We start from the raw sequence: 20,966 nt of genomic DNA, 5'->3' as shown, positions 1-20,966 counted from the left end.
ATTGTGCCTTTGGTTAAGGTCACGACTAGGGTGTGGAACAGCCTTCTCTTTAATTTCTGGCTCCACCTCACTTTTGGAAGATCAGGTCATCAGTTTTACTGGTCTCCTTACTTTTGCCTTTTCCTTCAGGTCTTTCTTCCTTGCCTTTGTAGTGGTGTCCTTTTCACCTGAGTTGCAGTGAGGAGCCACATACCTAAAATACATCTCTGCCAGCTGAGAGTGGATAGAACAGGTCTGGGCAAGGAAGGGTGTCTCTTTGTGGACACAGTGCAGACTGGAATGTGGATGTAGTTGCCTGAGCCAAGACTAACTCCTTGAGGTGAAGGTTTTCCTTCTTTCCTGTGAGTAAGCTGGAAGTGTGTTAGCTTGGAGTAGCAATAAGTTTAAGAAAATGATGTCTTTTTGTTTCCTTTTCCCTATTTCTAAGAAAAGATACTCCTCGTGTTAAGAAATCAAAACAGAGGCTGGATGCTTGCTCTGAGCCGTTTGCCACCAAAAAGAGAAGAAAAAAGCAATCTTTACTAGTGCAGATTTTTTTGTCTTTTTTTTTTTTTTTCTTCCTAGGAATGGGATTTCTTCCTAGAAAATGAAGGGAACTTGAGTTGTTGAGTTGGCAGGTAATTGATACATATCTGCCTGGTCTGAAGAAGTGCTTAACTTTTACATAACTACCTACGAATACATTTAGGGAGCTGGCAAGCTGCAGTGGACTGTGTGTTTTTCATTATGTCGGTGTTTTTAAATTTGTTGAAAACGGGCTTCTTTTATGGGTGGTAGAATTCCTTTCAAGTTGTCATTCAGAAACACCCAGAGGGGAGGGGAGGCGTGACAGCTCAGCAGATCGTGCTGTGCGGTAACTGCAGGCAGGATGCTGGTGTGCCCTAAGGAACAGCACGTGGCACGAAGCAAAATCTGGAGGTTCACCAGCCCTGCTATGCTCCGATTGGCAAGACTCTGGGATTTACAGTGATGGTTTAACTTAGGCAGCATGTGAAATACTTAGCTCGCTTGGTCTCATTTTTGCTGCTGTAGCTACTGAATGCATAATTACCTGATTAATGGAGAGATTTTCATCTTCAGACCCCCTTGCAAACACTTATTAATTGCATTTATAGATTTATAAATCTGTGAAATTAGAAGGGATAATTATGATCCTGTAATTTGGTCTCTCCATGCAATTGAACCATTTCTGATTTCCTACCACAAATCTTTTAGTAAATCTATCATTTTCTTCTCCTCGCTTTAAAAGCATGTGCCTTATTTTAGGAATTTGTTTTCTAACCCTGATCTCCAGTCGTTGAAATTTCTCAAACCATTGTCAGGCTTGTTGCTTATAGGAAAATAAGGCTGGTCTTAATCTTCACTTTTTAAAAATCAAATGAGCAGAGCTCTTAGAACTGCCTCAATATAGGGCATGTTCTCCAGTTCATAGATGTTGCTCTTCCATTTGCTTTTTAACATTCTATTTTCTTTATAAATAATAAAACTTTGTTTGCTGTGCCAATCATGTTTACATGGGTGCCAAGTAACCTGCCTCTTCCGTTGCTCCAAAATTTTGTCATATATATTAAAGGTGATTTTACCTTTTTTTGGCTTATATCTGGCATAGACTTCTGCCCAGTTGAATATTTACCAGGATCCTCCATCATCATCATCAGCATCATAGCATCCAGAAGAGTATTTCTGTTCAGGGAGCATGACCTACACTCTTTTGTTCCTGGATCTTGCTTGGCCTCACTGGGACACACGTTACTCTCTCACCTCGCTTGCCAGATCTTAGTAAACAAAATACAGAACAAGTGCAGAAACAACCACCATTGGCGTGTTTCTCTCTTCCCTGGAAGAATCTTGAAGTCTTCTGAACTGGAGTTTAAGAGCATTCAAGATTCACCAGTCTCCTTTTAAGCATCTCAAGTCAGATGCTTGTGATGTTTCCACTCTCCCAATCAATAAGAGGCTGCTGGCTGCTCTGGATTTCCCCCTGTCCTTCAGAAATACACCTCTCTAGTGTTAAAGCTTTTATATTTGAAGAATCACTGTCCTCTAATGCTGATGTTTTCAGAAATAGAATAACTTAGAAGTAAGACTTTATTCTAAAATGCTGTGGGATTTAGTTTGTTTGCTCTTAAGCTTAGTGGTTTTGTATATAAACATGGATGTGGGTCAGCTTTCCCCCTTCTCCCCCCCACTTTTTCTACTCTGTTCCTGTCTGCAGGAAGTCCTTTACCACTGGGTGACACTGTTTGATAGTTCTTAACATTTGCAACAGTGAAGCCCTGAAGAAACTGTCCTCTGACTCTTTGGACTTCTGATTTTGAATCAAGGCTCGGTTTTCATACGAAATCCCCTAGTTTAATGTAGTTAAATTCGATTCAACCAAACCTGCCCTGATTTTTAATTTAGTGGTCCAAACTGGCTGGTCTAAAACACTGATGGTGGACTGTAGTGGCAGGAAGTGTAAACTGATCTTATTTGCTTTTCTAATCTTTAAAAAAGGCGTCATTTCAGACTCACATATGGATCACTGTTGACCCATGTATAATTAAATTGCTAGTTACCTTTTGGGATTAATGTAGTTGCAAACTGTGCTGTGGAATGCATTTCCTAGGAAGCATAATTTCAGTGATCTTCTCCTGCAAGTCATGTTTACTGCAGTGTAATAATTACCCATGTAGTGTATTTGTGAAAGCCAGATATATATTCAGTTGCATGCCTTTGCTAGTCATGATTCATTCCTTTCAAATGAACAACGTTAGATGAGATGGAGGGGAGGGTGTGTGTGCACGATGTGCTGTTGTTTTGCAGGAAGAAAGCAATATAATTACTAAGGGGCTTTTTGATGAGAGGTGTCCAAAACACTGGGTCTTCTCCTTGCCATCGGAATGGCTTTCCACATCCCCAACCCTGTCCAGGGATTTCAGTAATCACAAGGACCTGAGCAAAATGAGTATGGAGAATATAAAGTCCTTAATAAACGTGCAGGACTTTTGGGGAAGAGAAATGATATAAGATGCATAGTCTGCTTTATTTGCCATTAGTCTCAGATTAGAACCATGGTGTTACAGTGGGTTGAGCATAGACCAGTATTTAGGGAAGATGGGCGCTGTTCACAGCGTGCTAGTCTTCACCATGTGTCTTTCTGTCTTTTCCACTGCCTGTATTAAAAATTAGATGCTAAGTAGTTTGTTGCAGTCTATATCTGAGTTTTGCCCATGTCTGCCAAAAAGGGGACCTCATCTCTGCCTGTGCTGGTGAACAAAGGTCTGCATCTCCTTCTTCCTTCCCAATGCTCTTAACAGCCCCCCTTTCGTGGAGACCTCCTGTTGCAGTAGGAAGGAGGGGAGAGGCACTTTCTTTCTCTCTTCTTCCACCTCTAATTACACAGCTGCATCGATACCGCTTCAGCATTTTAACTGAGCGAGAGAAGAAATGCAACTATGTAGACCTGGTACTTTCAGCTGGTTTCAAAGTCGGTGGCAGAGAGCATCATCACAGATCTTTCAGCCCAAGAGAAAATTCTCTTGGATTAATACAAATTCCTGTTCATTGGTCCTTGTGATTTTAGTGGAAGGTGAGACTGTTCTTAAAGCCATTTGTGTCTTTCTGCATCTCTTTTCCAGGTAGACTAGAGACCGAGAAGGACCAGCTCTTCTCGTCACCAGCATTGCTCTTCAGCCCTCAGCCTCTGGGGGGATCTAGGCTCTTCCCTTAGCACCCAAGACTTGACTGTACTTCAAAGCACAGGAACAGAGACTGCCTGTGGTGTTTAAATTGAATGAAAGCCATAAGCAGCTCTTTGCATTTGGGAGAATTGTAACAGTGTGGAGCACTGCCCCAAATCTTGTCCTCTGCTTCCCTTTAGGTGTCAGTGCCAATGCAAACATCTTTCAAATGACCCTCTTTCTTCTGGTTTCTCATCTAGTGGATGTTTTAGCTGTGCTTTGTTGACAGTACACTCTCAGCAGTACTTAAGGGAAGAAAATGAGTGTTAACTGGATTTCCTTGAGATTTTGAGTGGTTTAGTTCATTTTAATATCCTCTAAAGTGACAACAGGAACAGCTGCAGTAGCCAGCAAGCCCTGCTTTTTTCCATATCCTTGACATCACGGAGATTGCTTTGGGCTGCCCTGGTCAAGTGAGCAGCACACTTGTTCCTGAGAAAAGTCTATGTGGTCTATCAGTCTTTTGGCAGCCATGCAGCTAATGAAGCTGCTAACTGATGATACCCGGTGTAAGGAAGGTGCTGTGAGTCAGACTGTTCTGGCATAGTATGGACAGAAGTTGGGATCTGGGCTCTGAAGATTTTAAAGTACAAGAAGCAGCGAGATTGGCCTTGCAGAAGCTCATGGTGATTTCTAAAATGCTCTTCTCTCGTACGTGTGTGAGCTGAGGCACACAGAGATGTAATAACCTGCCCAAGATCAGTAAGGCAAGGCTGGAGCCATAAACAAAAGCCACATGCCTGCCAAAGGATTTAAAAGTCCAATGGTATTCGTTTTGTTTGAAAAACAGAATCATAGAATCATTCAGGTTGGAAAAGATCATCGAGTCCAATCATTAACTCAACACCACCATGCCCACTAAACCATGTCCCTGAGCGCCTCATCTACACGTCTTTTAAATACTTCCAGGGCTGGTGTCTCAACCACTTCCCTGGGCAGCCTGTTCCAAGGCCTGACCACTCTTTCAGTAAAGAAATTTCTCCTAATGTCCAATCTAAACCTCCCTTGGCGCAACTTGAGGCCATTTCCTCTCGTCCTATCGCTGGTTACTTGGGAGAAGAGACTGACCCCCACCTCGCTACAACCTCCTTTCAGAGAGTTGTGGAGAGCGATGAGGTCTCCCCTCAGCCTCCTCTTCTCCAGACTAAACACCCCCAGTTCCCTCAGCCGCTCCCCATCAGACTTGTGCTCCAGGCCCTTCACTAGCTTCGTTGCCCTCCTCTGGACATGCTCCAGCACCTCCATGTCCTTCTTGTAGTGAGGGGCCCAACACTGAACACAGGATTCGAGGTGAGGCCTCACCAGTGCTGAGTACAGGGGCACGATCACCTCCCTGCTCCTGCTGGCCACGCTATTTCTGATACAGGCCAGGATGCCGTTGGCCTTCTTGGCCACCTTCTTGGCACACTGCCGGCTCATGTTCAACCGGCTGTCGAGTAGCACCCCCAGGTGTATGTAGTAAGTAATGTAGTAAATAATCTGGTAACGGGATGATATTCGATGAGCGATCTTCATGGCACAGTAGGTACATGCTGCCCTAAACGTGTTTGATTTTGAGGCAGGTGAAGACACTCTCCTGATCTAGAAGCAAAACTCCTGTAGCTGTGAAGTGGCAGCCTCTTTGAACAAAGCACGAGGGTCTGGGAGGAATTGCAGCTGCCAGGACCTCTCCAGTCCTTCCCTCTCCCTCCCCAGGCAGTCTGGCTGTGTTTTGCCATGATCCAAACCTCGTCATCCCTTTCAGCCGCAAAAGGCGGTATGAATAAGAGCCAAACTCCTTGGACGGTGGCTGGCTTGAGCATCTTGGCTGGGAAGAGTATTTTGTATTCTGTTTTCAGGAACTCTTACTTTGAACTAAAGGGTGAACTGTGGGAAGTTATTAATGATATCTATAATCAAGGATTAATCAAGTAAATCTCTCTAGTCAAGTGCCTCTTACTGCACTGAGAGCATATAGATAAAAACGATAGTGGCGGTGAGCTTTCATGTGCAAACAGTGCTGAGATGGTGCCTGGAAAGCACACTCCGCATTTAAGTAGCTCTTTTGCTTTCCACCTGAGCTGGCTGATGTGAGGTGGTGCTGATCGTGTAACGTCTGAGCAGAGACACGCAGAAGAATTTTTATTCCAATTCCTCTCGAAATCGGAAGGGGGAGAGTAAAACCATATTTCTTCTCAAAGAATGCCTTTGGGTTACTTGTAACAAACCGCAAGTCTACGCGGTAGTTTAAAGAGCTAAAAATGTAAGTCTTAAAAAATAGCGTTTGATGGTTTACAGTACAGCTCAGAACAGATTTTGCAGCTTTTTTGAGAATAAAATCTTACTTCGGGAGGTATTCAGTGCTTGAGCTAATGCTTCTGTGGAAGATATTAATTCAAGAATTTATTAAGGCAAAAAGGAAATCACGTGAATTTAGCTTTAACGTAACATTTGGATCCTGGACTAGTCTATAATTTTAATGTTCATCGGTATTTTTAGGCATTTATTTATCTGCTTTTTAAGGGGCCTCAACTCTGCCTCTGCTTTCACAGCTGGAAATAATTGTGGGAATAATTTGAAGGGTGAAAATGCCGTATATACGTATAATAATATAAATATATGGTGTCTCACAGGAATTTTTGTATTCAGATTCCATATGTAGAGGGTGATTTCTGGTATGAGGAATACCAGATAGAAAATAACTGCAATTCCCTGAATGCCATATAAACACGACATTTTTTTTGGCATGAGCTTCCCTCTCTTGCGGAAGCCATGGGAGCCCTGTTGCAGCAGAAGCTCTGGCAGCTGCTGAATTCTTAACCTGATGTTGTTAAGATCTCCTTTGAATCTGTTAAAAACACTAGTGGCTGGCTATAGCTCTGTTTGCATGCGTGTTTCCACTGTTGCTACCATTAAGGGACTTTAGCTGAAAAAAAAACTCTATAGATAGAATAAGAAATAAATAACATTGGAAGCAAACGTGTCTGTTGGACATGTTCCCCCCCAAATGTAACTTGCATGCTTCTGGCACACCCCGGTTCAGTTGTATCTATTCAGTGTGATCAACTTGAAGAGTCTCTCTCTTCTCTTCTCCCTGAATTTACTTGCGCTCCAAGGAAAATAAATGAGAGAATTGCAGGTATATGACCACTTGGTCTTGGCTCTCCAAGACTGAGGTACCAGTATGGTGCTTCTTGATTGCTCTAAGAGCACCTTTGTATCTGAAAACATTAAACTTCTGTCTGGGAGGGTACTTGGAAGTTATTTTTATACAGAGACATTTTCTTTGTCTAGTGGGATATTGAAATTGCTTTGCAGTTCTGTTTGAGGAGTTAAAATTCCTCTTTCATGCAGGCTCCCCAATTTATTCTTTCTGGATGAAAATCCACATGTACATAAGAAGTCATGGACAAAGTCTGTGAGAGTTGCTCAGGCAGGACAAGATAGGGTAGATAAATGCTTTTGTGCTGCTTGTGCAGCAACAGCTAATTCAGCAAATGCAGGGGGGAAGCACCTGCCAAATTAGTGGGCGTATTAAACTTGAGCCAAGCTCAGCTAAAACATCCCCTGAATCCAAATCTCTTTCCTTTGTTTTGGAGCAAGGTAACAGGGAAACACAGAAATGGATTGTACATTCTTAATTGATCATGTAACAGTAGATTAAAAGGAGCCTCTCGGATGCTCATAAGGCAGTATATTCCTGCTAAGTGATTATTTGGATTATTCATGTCCCACTGTTGCACCTAGTGATGATCTGAAAGCAGCTTTATGGGTTGTGACTTTTGTAGTGATGAGCACTAGAGACTCATGGAATTAATATTTTTTAAATTATTATTGCTTGAACATTGATTAAACTTTGTTTAAGGACTTTTAAGGGATTCTGTCATCGAGCTTGACTGGTTTATTGGTGTGAGCCTGAATCTCAGAATGAAACTCTTGGGGCTACACTGCCAGCTCTGTTCCTGTCTGCCGTTGTGTGGTGAATCTTTTGTGCCTTAGTTTCCTTTTTATGTGAAACTTGCCTGTGCTTTTGTAAATGTTTGCTTTGAAAGGGCGTGGGTAGAAATCACACTATCCTAATTGTATTGTTTGTGTATAACATTACACAGTGACTCCGCAGGACTGGGTTGGTGGCCTCCAGCCAGACTGAGGTTTGCAAAGGGTGTGAGAGGATTCACTGAGTGGGAACAGGGTGCCCTGATTTGCTGGCTCTGTTTGGAAATCCTAGCTGAAATCATTTACAGCTTAATCACACACGGAAAGCATCTTCAGTTCCCGAGAGAGTTTTATTCATTCAAGTTTGCTGCTAGGAGAGTTCATGTTACATTAGGAAACCACGATTCCTGACCTCTGAGTTGAATACATGTTTTTAAAAATAGAGATGGGACAGAAAAAAGAAGAATAAATAGACTTTATTGTAAAGGCTTGCCAAAAGCAAATCTACATGCTGCAAAATATTACATCAAACTTTCTGAGAAATGACTGAATCAAATTGTTTTTCAGGGGCTTGTGTTAGAAAAATAGTACGTTGTTTATGACAGACAGTTGTAGGGTAATTCTGTGTTTTTTATCTTCACCTAAGCAAACAAGAAGACTTGTCTTGAAGAAGCAGCAGGTTATTTTTGACTTTACTTTAACAGAGAGCTGTCAATGATAAATGTCTTCTAGAAGACTTGCAGCCCCATCAGTGCAGCAGAACTGATAGAGGAGTACAGAAAACCAAATATTTACAGAGCAGGTTTGTTTTGGGTGGAGACTGGATATATAACATTTGAGTTGTTTTAGTTGTGATAAGCCTGACATGAACACTGAGGAAGTATGAATCGTGTCCTTATTTATAAAAACAGAAAAAAACTGTAGCTAGTTTATTCAATGTCTATGGTACAGAGAATAGACTTCCACACACTTTTTATTAATGGCATGGTGCTACATGGTATACATTGAGAAGTATGCTGTGGTTTGGGTTTTTAGGGGGGTTGGTTTTTTTTTTATATGGCATGCAATTAAACAGCAAGGGATTTGAGGTATGAGTTCAGTGAAGGGTCACCAAGATGGGCTGGGGGCCGGGGTGCAGGTGCTGTGGTGGAGACTGAGGGAGCTGGACTGGCTCAGCCCGGAGCAGAGGCAGGGTTGGGAGGAACTTACCGAGACGACGGAGCCAGGATCTTCACTGTGATGCATGGCCGGAGGGTGAGAGGCAAAGGGCATGAGTTGAAACAAGAGGTTCATATGGGTGTAAGGAAAAACTTTACCGTGAAGATAGACAAGCAGAGTTGCCCACAGAGGCTATGCAGCCTTGGAGGACTTCAGGACCTTACTGAGTAAAGCCCTGAGCAACTTGGTCTGATCTCATAGCTGTTCCTGCTCTCAGCAAGGGTCTGGATTAGAAATCTTCCAAGTTTCTTCTGACCTCAATTTTCCAGTGATCCTGTATATTTGGTACGTGTCGTGATAGCTGGTTGCTTGATTGAAGCAAGAGGGACTCTGAAGGGGTGATGGGAGAAGTATTTTTATTGCATGATCAAAGTCAGTAAGAGGTTTATGTCATGTACAGCAATATAGTTACATAGTTCTGAACTGTGGGCAATTTTTGTATTAGTTTCAGAGGTCCCTGTGAGAACTAGCATCCCCACAGAGTTCAAAAGCACTCCATATAAACTTGCCTTGAAAAACTAATGCAGGGGCCACCCTGAGAGCGGCTCACACTGGTAAGCTGTTTCTCATCGGATTTGCTCCGTAGAAACTTGGTGTGTGAGATCTAGCACCAATAAAACACAATTCACATCGTCCATTCAAACAAAGAAGCTGAAAGGGTTACGGTGGATCCATTGGACACACTCAAATCCAGAGTGGCTTCCCTGCATCCGCTGAAAACTTAGTCCTGTTGTTTTGCTGCTTCATCTGTAAGTGCACACGCAGCCCAAGCAGAGTGATGGTGATACTATTCAGTGTTAATGTACTGAAGCATTAGTGAAATCTTTCTACAATATCAAGTGGATTTTGAATCAGACCCTCTGAGCAACAATATGAGATTTCTAATGAAACAAAATAGTTTAGGGACTGAACCGAGACTGAACTTAGACGGGTTTTACAGCCCGTGGAGTGAGAGGGGGGGGGAAGGGCTGGTAACAGTAGGATCTAAATTAAGGCGTATATTCAGCTTTTACTGGAAAATACGTGGCAAATCCCAGTGATTCTCTGATTTGTCTCATAGCCCCATACCGTACAGTGTGCAGCATTCAGCTATTCTGCCAGTCAGGCTAACGGAGGTGTCTCGCCTTTTCTTTCATGTCCCATTGATTCATCTCTGTAAATGCACATGCTGTGAGATTTTTTGGGGGGGTCTGTTTGAGCGGCCAATGTTTCATCAAACTGATAATTGCAGCGTGCCAGATTCTGCGTGCAGGTTTCCACGACAGCGAACGGAGGCAGAATTGCTCTGAATGTGCTTTGTTTCAGATGCTGAACTTTTTGTGAGGCTTTTTAATGGAAGAGGGTATGAATGGTCACGTACAAATTATTTGAAAACTATAGTTAACTTGTCAGCTGTTGATTAAAAGTGTTGTGATTTGGTGTATAGATACGTTTTCTATAGCTGGACAGGAAAACGCCGCATTTCCAGATGATATAAATCATCAAGACTTCATTGCCTTTTGATCAGTGGATTTCTGTGGATTTTCATTGGGTGAAATATGGCCTTTTTTCTCATCTATCTGTCCGCTCCAAAATCTGTCCCCCCTCCCAAATTTTTTCTCATCTATCTGTCCGCTCCAAAATCTGTCCCCCCTCCCAACAATTGCAGATCTGGCAATTGCCACATGGAAGCTTTTGCTTGGTACGGTACAGTTCAGGGCTTATCCAGAGAAGGTGTTTTCCCCATAGCTGGCATGATACTGATGGCAGAAAATGAGACTCTGTATGGTTTTGGTACACATTTGTAATATTTAACATAGTCAGTATTTAAAATGTCTTTAGGATCTCAGTATTGCTGACCTAAAAATGCTTCATCTCAGTAGGCTTATTAAAATCAATAGGGCTCTTCACGCGCTTAACCTAGATTATTTGTCTAGTTCTTCTTAAAATGGGGGGAATCTGTGTCTCCAAGTCAATGGATGAAGGCTGTTGGAGGTGACATTGTTGTAAAATTGCCGACTATTTGAAAAGATGCTACTGATGTGTGCTCTGAGAGCCTTTCCTTCCTACAGACAAAATTTATCTAGGAAAAGCATAACTGTTACCAGTGTCATACGTGGCCTTTATGTTTTAATACATCTTTAAAAGGCCTTTCAATGTAGATTTACTGCAGTTTTTCCCCGGTTTTACAGATACTGTGAATAAGGACACTGCACCCAAAGATCCATACTCCATTCCAAGGAAGATTATGGCTGAACCAGACTACATAGATGATGACAATCCTGAATTAATTAGACCTCAGAAATTAATTAATCCTGTGAAGTCATCCCGGAATCATCAAGATCTCCATAGAGAGCTGCTTATGAATCAGAAAAGGTAAGAGTCTAAAAATCACTTGTGCCACCCTCCCACCCTACACACACAGCTTGAGTTTTAGCTTCATCAAAATGACATTTTACCCAAAACCCAGCAGACGCTTTTTTTTGATTTAGATCTTGTAGATGAAAAGTCTCTGATTCTTTCTTTGTGGCATTTATTTCTGTTTGAATTTCAGTTGCTCTGCGAAAGCTTGCTGTAAAAGACTTCTCACTTCATTTTGTGAATACTCGCAAAGGGTCGGTTTCCTGAGGAAGTGGTTCAGTTCTCCCCTTACCACATTTCATATTGGTTACTTGGGCACTGTAATTTGTCTTGAGCTCTTAACTTTATCAAGTATTTGACAAAATTTTGCTATTACCAGCAGAATGATAAAATCTTTGGGTTTCCACCATTCCCAGCACACTGAGTTTATGGGGCCACTTTTAAATCAAAGAAATCCTATATTTTATTTCACATGAAACTGTTCTCTGCTTACTTGATTTTTCTTGCAATGCAGCATGATAGTCTGGTGCCTGCTCCACTGCTGCACAAGTGTTTCTTTGTATGTTATGCAAATGCTGCTTCCTTCATTCTGGGATGGGATGCACAGCTGTTCCTTTTAAAAATGTAAATAACTGGAACTTGATTTTGTCAATTTCAGAGACACAGGCACTTGGCCCAGAGATAGCTGGAGTTCTGTTATGAAATCTCTTCAGCAATGGAGGACTCATTTAGAAAACATATTGAGAAAATAGCCACCAGACCACACAGTGGAGGAAAAGCCACCAAGCCTGTTGAGGATCCTCCATTTAAACAAACAGAAACTAACTACGATATAGATTAGTGATTTGGTGCGTTGAAGCCACCCAAAATAGACTTTCCAAAGGCAAGAGTGTGAGGATCCGCAAAACAGAAGTGGAAGAACAGTATTTCAGAGTGCATTTGAGAACAAAGTTGCTGGTAGCAGCCATTCAGGCTTTTTGAGACCCAGGACCTTGATAAAGGAGAGGAGGAAGCTATTGCTTTGGCTACGCCAGCACAACTGGATTTGTCTATTTGGCAGGAAGAGTCACATTATGAAAGTTTCTCTTTTTTTTTCCCCTCTGGCAAGGTAGTATTTTGAGGGGAGAAGGGGTCTTTTCTATGTGTAATAGCAAAATCGTCACAAATGCTGGGCTTAGATACTTAATTAAATTAATTGCATACACAATACAGCATTTCTTTAGTGATGAAGAAGTAGAAATGTTTTACAGAATGCCAACTGAATTGGAAGAAACTGGCCTAAATAGGTGTTTGTCCTATTTTTCGTTAATGGGATTAAACATCAAAGTCAGTTCCTAGTGCCAAGAAGTTCATAGGCATTGAAAGAAAGATAGTTGAAGTTTCCCGACTTACGATCTTATTCTAAAGGACGTGGAGGCTGCAATAAATTAAGGCTATTTTTTTTTCTTTTAAGTTTGTGAAAGCATAGAGTACTTTTAAATAGTATAGAGTTCTTTTCTTCTAGGAGAATATCCTATTACACAGAGGAGTTGTGCAGCTCTCAATACCCACTCATTGTGATTTCGATTAGCTGCAGCTGTTAATTTTAGATTCTTATTTATTCGTGCAGAAATGAAATACTTTGAGAGTTTTCACGAGCAGAAAAACTGGTATTTTTGAGAAGAGAGTTAGTCTTCTGTGCTTCGTGCCACTGTACTAGCTCTGATATGAGGCTTTTTGGTAGTGTAGATATTACACTTGTGTTCTGCTTTGTTACTGCAAACTGCCATATGTATGGAGGACTTTTAGTGCTCTTATAGAAGTCTGCTTAACATGCACCTTATTTTATTGTGAAGACTCAGTGTAGGCACCAGCAGCTTCACTTTTTGACCAGTCAGCTCTGAACAGCTATTTCTGGATCTTAGAAGATATTAGCCAGTGCTGGTCTGATCATTCTCCATGCCTACTGTGAGCAGTGTCTATTGGGTCTTGAACTGATGTAGTTATTTACTTGCAGAAATGGTAGTTGTTTTGAGCAAAGAAAGCTCCAGGTAGTGGTACCTCAAGGCACTGGTCACTTATCTTAAACTATTTTTACTTATTAGGACTTAACCTCAGCTCTGCAGAGTATTGGTCCTGTCCCTTCCAGAGGTTTTAACCCTATCAGCTCTAACTTGTGTTATAGCACACTTTGCTTACTCTATACAAAGCTTTAGGATTTTTTATTTAACCAGAACAATCACCAGGAGGTGATGCAAGACTCCCAGTTAATCCAGTAGCCGCCTGTTTGTTGCTTTTTCTTCTTACATAGGAGAGTGAAAATAGGACTGATGTTACAGTTGTTCTGTTCCAGATCTGACTACCAACCCCATTTGATTAGACTGAGAGGTCGTATTTACTTGTATCTTCTGTGGGTCCCCGTTATTATAGCTCCAGCACAGCTCAATCACTCTTGTGCCTCTGCTTTCTTACGGTGCAACCTTACTGAAAAAGAGCAGGAATGGGTAATGTTACTTAGCAGGTTGCCTCTGGTTCGTGGCTGTCTTGATTGCTAATTGCCAACATGGAATTTTCCATTGATTCAGCTCTCACTGACGTCGTAGTAGTAGTAGTAGTAGTAGTAGTAGTAGTAGTAGTAGTAGTAGTAAAAAATCACTCCAGCTTTTCTCTGCCTGACTTATATTTTATGTGTTAAAATGTAATTAAAATAGCATGAAACATAAAATATTAACACAATCTTGTAGCTTCTGTTGCATTGAGGCCATGAGATCTATTATGAGAAATAGGGAACAGCATGTGGTGTTGCTAAATATTTGATTTTGCTGTCAGGGTATGTACAGGGATAGTGTGTTGCATAATATATGGAGTCATTCATAGATGTCACCATAAAATGGCATTTTAATGTATTATTGGACATGCTGTCAGATATGCATATTATGGAAGAATTAGGCAACCGCAGATATATAGTAAGTAGGGAAGGGTAAAAATATGCTTTCTGAAAGCTTATTCAGATTATTGCATTTCTTAAAGTTGAAATAAAAAATGTTTGATGTTAAACTTAATGCTGGATGTTTTCACATAATAGTCTTCACAGGGAAGACAACAATAACAAAGGCAAATTCTGGATCTTTCTGCTCTGACTTAAGTGACACTAATAGCTGAATAACGGGGATAACTTCGAATCTTATCATAACAAATTTTGAAAACATCATAGCATAACAGAGGTAAAAGAAATAGCTGCAGTGACAAAAATAAGTAGGAGTGAGTCTCTGTGTGTGCCTGTATAAATAAAGTCATGCATCTTCCCAGAGAGTAAGCTTTCTCATTTTAGAGTAGTTGGCTTGGAAAGCAATTTGTGCTGAACAGACCTGAAACATTCAGTTGATGTAGGAGCTAAAATCCTGCGAGAGGGAGAATCCTCCAGCCTTTGTCTGGTCTCCAAGGTGACTGCAACTTTTTTTATTCTGGATTTTTGTTGTCGTAGCCTCTTTGTGATTTTGTGTGTAGCCTGGGAGCTCTCACTGGAAATAGCTTCGCAGCCAGGCATGGGTAAAGCTCTCACATTTTCAAGGAAGGACAGAATCCACAATTTCCAGGATCAATGTGACAAAATCCAGAGGGAGACCACTTTTTACTTCTGTCCACGCAAACTTCTGTGGGCATAATATCCTGCATAGGACTGTCTGAACACAATCTCTCCGAGTTATCAGCCAGCAGGGGAAGTCTCTTTGTCCAAAATTTGTTTCTAGCTCTGCTGGAGTCTTGATTTATAATGTTTTTTAATCCATTCTTCTGGAATTGAGAGGATAGAGGGAAGACTAAAGGTGAAAGTAAAAATAATGAATTATCCAGGAGAAATACTAGCATGCACGTTAAAGGGAAATATCCTCAGTAATAATATGGCTTAAATTCTAGTTTAGGGTTTTGGCTAGAAACCAGGCAAATGTCTGCACGTTTTTTCCTTTTAATTCATTATTTATATTCCAATGTATCTAAATAGGCAACTACTTGACTTTAGAAAACCTGCCTACAATTCTGTGTGAATTTATGCTAATTAAAACTGATCTCTTTCTTCCCTATTTCCGTGCCCCTACCACTCCTCCCATTTAATTTGAAGGGGTCTTGCACCTCAGAACAAACCAGAGTTACAGAAGGTGATGGAGAAAAGGAAACGAGATCAAGTTATTAAACAACAAAAAGAAGAGGAAGCACAAAAGAAGAAATCAGACCTGGAAATAGAGCTACTGAAACGGCAGCAGAAACTGGAGCAGGTAAGATGGGGAATAACACTACCTTTGCCTCTGAGTTCTACATCTGAGCTGCTCACCTGAGGCTCCCTTTGTAGACAGGAAAGAAGCAGCAGCCGATTTTTGGCACATTTCCTCTGATCAAATGCAGATACCTTTTTTAGGATGAGTCAAATCATGCTCTACTATTACCTATTTGTTGTCACTTACCATATAGGAACCGCATATGGTGTCTGCCTTTGGTCAAATGAATCCTGCACCAGACAACAGGAATGTGTGTGGAGCACTGACCTCATTTAACCACTGAAACTGTGGTGAATTAGTCAACTTTTGTAGTCTATTAAGAGATGATCCACTAAGAATGGCTGTTAGGCTGTAGTGCATCAAAACTGGATGCTTAATGAATTAAAAAATCAATTAATTCTTTCTCCTGGGTTACATAAGAAACTAGATTACTTTAAAAAGAGCTTTTGTAGCCTTAAAACGTGTGAGCCCATTGGCATTTTCAAATGAAGGATAAGATCCTCAAACCCTGAGTATGGAGATGATGTGGAGTTGTTCATCGTGGTGAAGCTTACTGCTAGGGCCAGCCAAACGTCTCCGTGCCTCTTAAGGCACTTCATGTACCTGCGAGAAATATTTCTGCAGTGAAACACCTCATCAAAAAAGTCACTGTGCATCAAGCATTGCGTTTATTTTTAAATAAATGAATGCTTTAAAACAGTATCTCGTGTTTTTCTCAATGGAAATCAATTAAGCCAAATAATTACTCTATTGCAAATGACGTGTAATCCAATCATTATTTAGGTTTTGGGGGGTTTATTATACTTTTTTTTAATTAGGCTTAGAAATATTTTTGGAGGGAGAAAGCTATGGTATTTTTAAGTGTCCTTATCATCCTGTCACTTTTCCGTTCTGCTCGTAAGGGCCCAGCTTCAAATGGTTCAGCTTGTGGGAAGATTTGATTTGAAACTGAGCCATCCAAGGATGTATATAGAATAGAAAATTCTATTAAAAGAGGAAAAGCCTGCCCATTGCAAACAATCTTGTGACTTTGTAAACACCATAGGAATGGCATTAATTGGCAACACAACATGACACTGACGACATGGAGGAACATTGTCATGATTTATTGTAACAAGGCATGTCCCTTGCCAGTGAACCAGAGGCAAAGGAGAGATTATTTAGGTGAGCCGTACGTGGTCCCCATTAATCAGGGAGACCTTGGTCTGTTAAAAAAAAAAGCTCCTTTCAGGAGCTTTTGTTAGTTTTCTAAAGGGTTGTTTCTTCCTTTCTGCCAATTTATCTGCCTTCACTGAGGTTTGCTAAGCAATCCGTATTCTGTGCAATGTGTAAGCCCATACAGTTCTATATGGGCACTGTATAGCCTTGCTCTGTAAAGCAGAGCATCTAACCTCACATGGTAATTTCGAGTGTTTGCATGGGCAGGAGCTCCAGCTGGGTTAAAAATGTCAGTGAATGGGCTCTCAAAAATGAACAAATAAGGGCCAAGGAGGATTTTTATTTTTTTCCTTGCTTTTTGTCATAGACAAAACAGATACACCAAAAGAGGCTCAAGTTAGATACAGAAATCCATACCTAGACACTGAGAAATAAATTCTGGAAGTGTGCTCAGTAGTAGCTGTTCACATGTGTTCTCCCACAAGGCACATTCGTCCTTGTCCTGTTGTAAAAGTTAGAGGAGGGAATTGTTGTTTCTTTAATGAAGATGTCCAAGAACTTCTTCAAAAATGCTTCATCTTGTTCTCGTATTGGGCTTGAAGAGTTTTTGTCCGTCTGGCAAAGGTGGACATCTGGAACGAGCTAGAGCCAAGGATTTGAAAAGATTTATCGTTTATGAGAACAGATACTCCCAAAGAAATGCAAATTTATCTTTTCCATGAGAGCAAGAAAGGAAGCAGTTTAAAGAGTTTTTCATGGCCAGTTATTGAAACTTTTAGGTTTTTGTCTTGTATTTCGATGATCTGTTTTATATACTTTTTTTTAACGTGTGATTCCCTTTTAAGCTGGAACTGGAGCAACAGAAGATACAGGAAGAGCAGGAAAATGCGCCTGAATTTGTCAAAGTCAAGGGCAACTTGAGGAGGACGGTCCAGGAAGCAACAGAAGCACCAGACTCCTAGAGCCAGCGCCTGCTAAGACTTCCAGCTTTCCTGCAGAGAGAGGCTTTTGCAAGTTGTCTCAGATTTGCCCCTCAAGAGGGAAGATAACAGCATCCAGCTGACACTTACTGAAGATGAGATTTTTAATTCCTGGGACGTGTGGATTAAAAAGACAGTACCATAAACAGATCAACTTGCCAAATGCAGACCCGAGATCAATGGATAAGGAGTCTGTTTGTCAGTTCAGTGTCATGGACCAGTCTGACGTGCTTACTCAGAGATTTTAACCAGGGATACTAGAGAAACTCCTTCAGTGTTGCACTGCTTTATCTCTTGTGATCCTAGTTTAGTGGAGATACACAGATTATATTTTGCTTTAAAACAGAACAAAAATCCTCCTGTGATATCTCATGACGCTTTGCTGTGCAGGTAGATTTCCTCCATCTAGACCTAGAGCCTGTGTATATCCCACAATAATTTGTGTTCAGTTGGAATTTTTATCAAATCCAGAAGGATACGAGGTATGTTGATCACTGCTGCCCATCTCCACTAGGATAGGCACATGTGGGCAAGATGAGAATGCTTAAAATTCACCAGCAGTGAAAAGTTAAGCAGCCTTAAAGCCCATTTCTCCCTGTTTGGCATGTAGAATTTGGGCTATGAAAGAGCAGAAATCTGATGATCCTCTCACCAGGGAGAATCCAGAAACTGATTCATCTCTGTCTCTAAACTTACACCATTGTGTACAGGCCTGTGCAGTGCTACCTGTGAATTTACCTCTCAATGCAAAATGACCTGTCTTCTACTTTCTGTGTTTGGAAATCCTACTTACTTTGCTGTTGTGGCCTTTCTCCTCCAAGGACATGCTAATCCGAGTACAGTGTTAACACAGAATTTGGTAGTGTTTAAACTCATTTGCTGGAACTGAAATCAGGAATCTGATCTGCCATCAGTTCCTACTCTTTGCTTGCAGGAACTTGTTGCAGCTCCTGCAACAGAGCAGTGTTTAAGCCAGACCAAATTGATCATTGGAATCTACTGAAATAGAAATTTTTTCCCTGAAGTGAGGCATAAAATGAAATTAATTTCATCCCATCCTTCCTTTAGCCTCAAGAAAGAAGGAAAGTGTGTTACCACTGAGTCTTAGGGTCCAATTCTGTCATCTTCTGCCTTTCCACAAGTTGCCTCTGTGACTTGCCATTAAATAAAACATTGCTCAGCTTGCACAGGGATGGCAGAATCTGATCCTTCATGCTTATGACTACTAGTTATTCAGGAAAGCCTGGGATGAGGAGGGGGGAACAGATTACTCATGTAGGATTATAGAATTGGATTCTTACCTGGTGTGAATGGGTGCAGCTATCTTATCTTCAGAATCTGGGGAGAAATCCTCATCTTCCTTGGTCGGCACAGTCCTAGCTCCCACTGAAACTGTGTTCATCTGTATCGGCTGAGGATCTAATCCTAGTCTTTGCCTTAGGATGCTAAACAAAATAATTTCTACTTTGTAATTACATTGGACATAACTGTTTGAGAACACTTTTTATTAATATCAACAGTGGCGTGTTTGTATTGTAAAGGTGGTGGGGGAGGGTTTGTTGGTTTGTTTTTTTAGTTCCTTTTGCCTTTCCTATAAGTATTGGAAGTTTTAAATACAATTTCAGCATAGCACTGGGAACAAAATGCTCACAATTAGAAATGTTTCCTAGACACAGACTTCAATTTGTCAAGGCCCAGGCATTTTTTATGAGGACATAATCAGATTGAGAGTAAATTGAATTGTGATAAGTGTATTGCCATTGATTTAGACTTGCAGTGTGACTCATGTCTAGAAGATTAAATGTGAAGATGGTCTATCAGACTGTTCAGATCATGGACATACAAAGGACAAAGGCCAAACGTAAGACTCTTCCATGTATTTTCTCAACAAAGGAACACCCTGAGTGCTGCAGGTTCTTCCCTCTCTCCTTCCCTCTTCTGGAAGGAGAGGATCTTCCTTTCTGGCAGCACATTATTCAAACACTTGCACTGATTGAGTTTGTTTCATGTTGTTGAGACAGCACTATATACGAGCCTTCCACGCCACGCTCATGTTTTATCTTAGCCACTCCCAGCCTACCAAACTTCATGCCTCTTGGTTTCCACTCCACAATTAACCTTCTGCTTAGTATGGGAGTGTCTAGAAGTTGGTGAGGAAACCCTCCTCTGGCTTGAGCAGACCATTTCTTCTCAGCCATCTCCCCTTGGTGAGCATGGCAATCCTACCATGCGTGCACATTGAAATGAAGTTGGTGTAGTCCAAATGGCACCGGGGTCGGTGTGGGGGACGAGGACCTGCCTTTGGCTTCAGTGAGTGTGTTGGATTGGGCTCTTCAAGGCTGAAGGCATTCTGCTTTCTCTCCATGTTAGCTTGTGATTCAGGGTAGAGTTTCTCTTTCTGAAACACAGGAGGCCAGAAAACTCCCTTGTACATACAGCGTGAAGTAGATTTTTGTTTTCAGTTGGAATTAATTCTCTGTGTGAACAGAACATCAACAAGTGTGTTAGAACATCTTTGGATTCTGGTCACCCTTTAGTCTAGGAATCCCAGCCACCCTCATGTCGATTTCACAGGCAAAAGCTTGTCTTTAAAGTCAGGATTGGACTAGAATGGGCAACCCTTAAATGGGTGGTCAGCTAGTCACACCACAAGTGTCCTGTGCGGCTATTTAAGTGGGAAACTGCTTGCCAGTGAGTGTAAGCAATTCCTGATCTGCCCTTTAGCTATATGGGTTTTGAAGCAATCCGGCAAATACTTCAGCGATTTGAAAATGGCTCACTTACCACTTTGTACTTTTTAAAAATTCTTGCTTTTGATAGTATAGTAGTAAATTTTTTAGCTTTTTTGTGGCTTTAACCTTCTGTTAATATCTGCACTTGTTTGAGTGTACATATATAAATATATATAAATATAAAAAGGGAGCCTTAATGGATTTGTTTTCATAATTTAATATTTTTTGTATTTGCTCTTGTATAATTGTTTTTAACTAAAGGTATTACGAGAATGAGGGTGGAATACTTAGAACCAAAGTTATGCTTAATAAAATCTACTACATGCTTGGCGTATGCCGTGGTGTCTGTTCATGTCCTGCCAAAAACAGGGGATTTTGCTGCGATATCCAGGTTATTTAAAATCCTGCAATGCAGGGGGAAGTATCAAGATCATGATGACTTTTGGTTCCTTAAAACTGCGCCATCCATGTATGCAAAATTATTGGCAAATTAGTTGGCAGAAAAAGCTTATTGTGTCTCTTAGTCTTACTATCTTTTGAATATTTCTGATGCAGAAAATTTTTCAAAGGACTGTGTAGCTGTACAGCTAGCGCAAGGTGAGGCAGAGCATGAGAGAAAAACTTCTGATGGGAATCAAATAATCAAATAAT

At 41.1% G+C, this 20,966-nt stretch overlaps 1 protein-coding gene across 4 annotated transcripts in view; it reads left to right on the top strand.

The window, feature by feature from the left end:
• The window catches only part of FAM107B (family with sequence similarity 107 member B), a 62,440-nt gene extending 41,800 nt beyond the window's left edge, over positions 1-20,640 (top strand). For 3 of the 4 annotated variants that reach the window (XM_075144273.1, XM_075144248.1, XM_075144256.1), the window contains 3 exons: positions 11,027-11,210; positions 15,292-15,445; positions 17,449-20,640. In XM_075144273.1, coding sequence (XP_075000374.1) covers positions 11,083-11,210; positions 15,292-15,445; positions 17,449-17,565 — 399 coding nt within the window. In that variant the 5' untranslated portion in view covers positions 11,027-11,082 and the 3' untranslated portion in view covers positions 17,566-20,640. Of the gene's footprint in view, positions 1-11,026; positions 11,211-15,291; positions 15,446-15,638; positions 16,126-17,448 lie in introns of those variants that run through there. The other variant, XM_075144263.1, reaches the window with a different exon arrangement.
• Positions 20,641-20,966: the final 326 nt, after the last annotated feature.

The sequence above is a fragment of the Calonectris borealis genome, chromosome 1, assembly GCF_964195595.1.
Source record: "Calonectris borealis chromosome 1, bCalBor7.hap1.2, whole genome shotgun sequence".
Taxonomy (NCBI): domain Eukaryota; kingdom Metazoa; phylum Chordata; class Aves; order Procellariiformes; family Procellariidae; genus Calonectris; species Calonectris borealis.
The sequence above is the reverse complement of the archived record's forward strand: the minus strand, read 5'-3'. Positions and strand labels throughout refer to the sequence as shown.